The following is a 5,310-nucleotide window of genomic DNA, read 5'->3' on the forward strand; positions in this document are numbered from 1 at the left end:
CGCCAACAGCGTTGCTGGGTGCACGATAATTATCGTATTTGTATCGTCATTTCCACCCTTGTAGGATTTGTGGTCAACAGTAGTAAAAGGGTTCAAAGTGTTCGGTCATTTTGGAGGCAGCGCACTGATGCAGCAGATGCAAAATCCTAGTCACTCTCAGAGAAGCTTACCAGACTTGCAGGTTTGCTGTCAGGCAACACTTCCTTACGAGGGACTGCTCACCTCCAAGTAAAGCAGTGCTTCAGCTTCGACCCAGTTCTCACTCTCACTGGCGAGTTATAGTGAGCAGTATAAAGTAAATAAGACTTATCTGCATACTTATTTTCATGCGTGTTTGCATCAATTTTGTGTACAGTAGTTTTTCAGCAAATGCGATCATTTTGAGCTTCCAATATGAGAATTTCATATTTAAGACATGGCAACACTGAGCGCTGGTGTTGGTCCCACCTTGAGCACAGGTGCAGCTGTGGGGTTTGGACTCTAGCAATAGCCGCGGTTCCACGGGGCCTGATGCTGCCTTTGGGGCGCAGCTGTGCTCAGTTTGTAGAGTGCGGCTATGGCTGCGGCTGAGCCGTAGGGCGGTGGTGGCACATGATGAACCAGACGGTAGCCCAGTCTTGTGCCCCAGATGGACCTTGTTGCTAGTCCAGGGCAGTAGACAATCTGCCTCAGAGCAGCCCTGTCACTAGCCCTGGCGCTCCCAACAGCTCTAGACTGGAGGCGCCCCTCGGAGTGCCAGCGTCTCAAGGAACGAGCAAAAACTACAGAAAAAGAACAGTGGTTGTTTTGTGGCGAGGACCTTGGAAAGCCCCCAGCTGGTCAGCATGCCTCTATCGCTGTGGATGCCTATTTGCAGTCTCTGAGTATATCTTGTGAATCACGTTTGCACCTATGACTGCACTAGTATTGAGTGGTACCGTGCAGCCACCATGAAAAGATCTTAGAATTGCTCCTGTAGTATTTACAATTATAATTGCTGCGTATCTTGACCAACCAGAAAGTGGCACAGCTCTCAAGTACACATTGGAAAGGGTTGCTGACCTCTGCTTGGCTGCAAATCTTCAGTTCCCGCCCCCCATATCTCAGGACATTCCTGGCCCCTCTACAATGAGGGTAAGCACAGGTGGGGGAGAACAGCATGGAGAGTGCTGCATAGGGGATGGGCAGCTTTGCAGAGTTTTGTGTCATCTGGTTTACCCCCAGATGTTTTCTAGTTGGATTGAATCTCTTTGCAGGCTGGATCTAACCCAGGGTTGCAGATTGCTGAGCTCTGCACTACTTTCTTTCTTTCCCTTATTTACTAGGTTGTGGTGTGTATGTGTCTGCACAACATTAACTCCTTTCTTATTTCTGAACAGTGTGCATGGTACCTCCTTCAACCTCAATTTGTCTTTCATCTCCAATCTTTCCTCTAAATCCTTTCTGCAGTACTTCTAACTTCTCTTCAGTATCTCAACCTCTTGCACTTGCCATTTATCCACCCCATAACACCTCCATAAACATGTGCATATATACTGAATACTATAATGTTAACTATACCAGCTAGGGTAGCCAAAGGCTGATATGAGGCACTATCCAGAGTTGGCATCCAGGTGACAAGTCAGTTCTTTTCTCCCTTGCTTAAGCTACCAGGAAAGGGCAAGGTGCTTATCTTTGCTGTTTCTGATCTAAGTTGCTGTTTCTGAGGTTCCTAATTTTTGTCTTGGCCTTTGGTTAGTACTTCTGGCATGTGACTAAAGTTAAAGCTCTCTCAAGCCTGTTTGACTGCCCAGAGGAATCTGTTCCCCTTTATAACTGCTGCAAGTGAGTGGGAAGCCCCCAATACACCATTCTTCCTTATATCTACTTTTTACAGCACCACGAGCATTGACAGCCACTCCATGGTTTTTGTAGTTTCCTTTGAATGCCACATCAGTGAGAGACATTTTTTGTTTGTATCTCTTGTTGATGGATTACACAGGGGAGATGCTGACCTAATTTCTTAGTTTTGGTGCTATTCAGGAGCTAGCCAATGTTGGCTTAACTGCATACAAAAGTTTTGACAATAGAAACTGCACCCTACTTTCCTGCAGACTGAGAAAACTGAGTGCTGTTCTTTTGTTTCCAGGAAAATGCCGATCCTCAGAAGATGGCCTTCCTTCTGCGCAAGCAGTGGGCCTTGTACAGCGTGACACCTCTCTACAAATTTTCCTATGCAAATATGAAGGAGTATTCTAGGCATCTGAGTGCCTTTGTTGCTGCTGAAAAGCAGAAAGGACTTGCTGTGGAAGTGGGAATTGATCTTGGTATCAAAGTGATTTTCTCAACTCTTCTAGGACTAAAAGGTACTGATCGGGACCAGGCTGCAATTCTTGTTCAGGTAAGGACCAAGCTATCACTACTGTTGGCAATGATGCACCTTGATTCTTTTGAATTGTCTTAAAATATACACATCTGTCACCATCCACATTTTTATGTAACCTTGGATTAAAATATGTCTTCATCCTTGGGGATTTTCATAGACAATGGACCATTCAACCATTACCATGAGCAGAGACCTTTATTAGGTGCTGTGCAGATCCAGGACTCCATACTTTGGGTTCTGTTATTGCATCTGCCGTCAGTTTATTGTTGTCTTGCACAGATCTCTTACCATTTTCTTGGGAAAATGGACCTAGTGCCACACTTAAAGCCTGTGTGTTTCTAAACTGCTTTGTCCATCTATGAAAGATGCTATTGAAATACACATTTCCATATAGAAATCACTATAGGAAAACTAATTCCCAATACAAATTCTATGTTCAAGCAGCATTAATGTAGACTTGAAGGTTGCTTCTGTTCCCATAGAAGTAAATGGCAATATTTCCACTGATATTTGTTTCTTCCAGTTAACCCTTTAGATCTATAATAGCAACAACTGTTTCTATGCTTTCCAGGTAACACAGCTTGTTTCATTATGTGTACTAACAGCATACTAAGAACTGGTCTTGGAGCAAACTCTTTAAAATGGACACTTGAACCCATAAAGGGTTTTTTTCTTTTGTGAAATTTGGGCCAGTAGTGTGTGCAGGCAGTAGTCCTTTTGAACTTTTTTTTTTGGTGCAGTGTTTCTTGTCCTTTAATATATCTTAAAACCTGTTTCACTGTTGCCAAAGTCTTCTCAAATACTAGTTTAGAGGTTGATGCATGGGTTTAAAATAATATGCAGACATGACAAAAGTCCCTGCACCTGTGCAATGTACTAGACTCTGTTGTAGTTAATCCATAGATTCACAGATGCTAGGTTCAGAAGGGGCCTTAGCAGATAGTCTGACAGCTAGTTGTATAAACCCATGTTAATTACACCTGTATTAATGTGTCATGACCTGGTTTTTAATTTGAGTGTTCTCCTGTCTAGATTGCATCAAAAACCCAGACATCTGGAAAGGAGGAAGAAAAGGTGGTGTGGTCAGGTTGGTTCTGCTGTGTGTTTGGGGATGATCTTTTGGAGAATGTTCCAGAGGATTTTACCTGCTTACCCCTATTTCTTGCAAATGGGGCAGAGACTTATACAGCCATTATTGGAACCTGGTTTCAGAAGACTTTTGACTGTTGTTTCAGTCGTTTAACCATCAGCCCACTTAATCTTGCTTGGATGGCTGCAATGTGGACTGGATACAAAGTGGACAGTCATGCAGTTGCAACAGAACTTATTTTCTCTGTGCCCTGTATTCCTCAGCGTTTGGACATCTCCTATGCCATACACCCAGAGGATGCACAAGCCCTTTGGGACACAGTCCAGAACACCCAGGGAGAGGTCACTCAAGAAGAAGTGGACTTATTTATGGACTGTCTTTACTCTCACTTCCACAGACACTTTAAGATCCACTTGTCAGCTACAAGACTAGTGAAAGTCTCTACATCTATAGCCTCAGTGCACAGTGATGGCAACCTAAAGGTATTGTATTGTATTCTGGTTAGGGGGTATTGGATGGCACACCATCATGACTGACTGGCATAAGTCAAATAAAATAGTCTCACCTGGCCAGACAGATGGATGTTCTCAAATTCGGGAGGTCAATTGGTTTTCTCATGCATAACTTTTTAGGAGGAAAATATCTGGTTTTAAAGACATTAGCACTTACCAGATTTAAGTGTTCCATGGTGTTGCATAGGAGAGCTACCAGTTCTGCTTTAATTCAAGATCCAGTGTAAAGTTTTCAAAGTACTTTATTAGTGGACTGAAGTAGTCTAACAGCCCTAGTCAAGGACCAGGACTCTGTGCCCAGGTGCTTCACAGACACAGAACGTAGACAGACCTTGTCTGTGTCTCAGCTTTTAGCCAAAATTTGCATTTAAGACCCAAACTTAGACAAACCTTATGCAAAACCTGAGGCCAGTTAATGTTTCAGCTGCCTTTTCTGAAAATACTAGATGACTTCTTTACATAAATTAATTTGAATATCAATCTCACTGCTCTAAATTTAATGGAAACCATGGGAACAGTTAATCTGGGTTCTAAGTTATAATAAAAAGGTACTGAAACTAATGCATTTACCTGAATCCAGGCCTACCCTGAATTTAAAAATGACTCTCCAATAATTAGTTCTAAACACAGAAAATTTATAAACGTGTTAGTTGTCTATGCATAGAATCTGGTTATTGGAGCAGTGGGGGAGGTGGTTGGGGGAGTTGTGGCCTGACCCCTGCTGCCTACACATGCTAGCACTTGCCCTGACCCTGCAGTGCCTGCCCCTTTGCTGCTTGTCCATCCCTCCTGCCACTGCTTACCCTGTGACTCTAGCTTTGGCAGAGCTCTGGCCCAGCTTAAGCCCAAGGCATAGAGCATGTAGTTGCTTTGGCCTCAGCCTGACTATATAGCAACTGTTGCTGTGGTGGCAGCTCCAGCTGGGTGCCAGAGCTAATGCCACCACCACTGCTGCTACCCAGCTAGGCTGAGGCTGAAGCAACCCTGTGCTCTGTGCCCTGGACACAGAAGCATAGGGTAAGTAGCAGAGCAGAGCTCGGGGGAGAGGGGAAATTCCTGCATAAATGATTTCAAATAGCTCTTGTAATGAGTTGAAGTTCTGAAGGAAAATATCCTTCTTGGTGTTGCTCTTGAGCACTGCAAACTTTAATTTTTGATGCGACAGTTCTGAGCCACTGAAAGTCACCTGTTGTTTGCTTGGCCTATTTTTTAATAATTGGTTACAAGAGTTCTTTTTTCAGTGGGTAGGAAAATGCCCAGGGGACTTAAAATGTAAGCTTTTTGGGGCAGGCACTAGCACAACCTGGTTATGAAGGTAAGTACTATCACACTAAGTATCAAACCTGAGTCATGGGTGTAGGTTG

At 43.7% G+C, this 5,310-nt stretch overlaps 1 protein-coding gene across 2 annotated transcripts in view; it reads left to right on the forward strand.

Moving 5' to 3' along the window:
• Window positions 1-5,310, forward strand: part of CENPL (centromere protein L) — a 16,955-nt gene that overhangs the window by 8,418 nt on the left and 3,227 nt on the right. The window contains exons 1-3 of one of the 2 annotated variants that reach the window (XM_019501870.1): window positions 15-181; window positions 2,108-2,359; window positions 3,377-3,916. In XM_019501870.1, coding sequence (XP_019357415.1) covers window positions 128-181; window positions 2,108-2,359; window positions 3,377-3,916 — 846 coding nt within the window. In that variant the 5' untranslated portion in view covers window positions 15-127. Of the gene's footprint in view, window positions 1-14; window positions 182-2,107; window positions 2,360-3,376; window positions 3,917-5,310 lie in introns of those variants that run through there. The other variant, XM_019501871.1, reaches the window with a different exon arrangement.

Source organism: Gavialis gangeticus, unplaced genomic scaffold, assembly GCF_001723915.1.
Source record: "Gavialis gangeticus isolate Ggan-Ray unplaced genomic scaffold, GavGan_comp1, whole genome shotgun sequence".
In the NCBI taxonomy this organism is placed as follows: domain Eukaryota; kingdom Metazoa; phylum Chordata; order Crocodylia; family Gavialidae; genus Gavialis; species Gavialis gangeticus.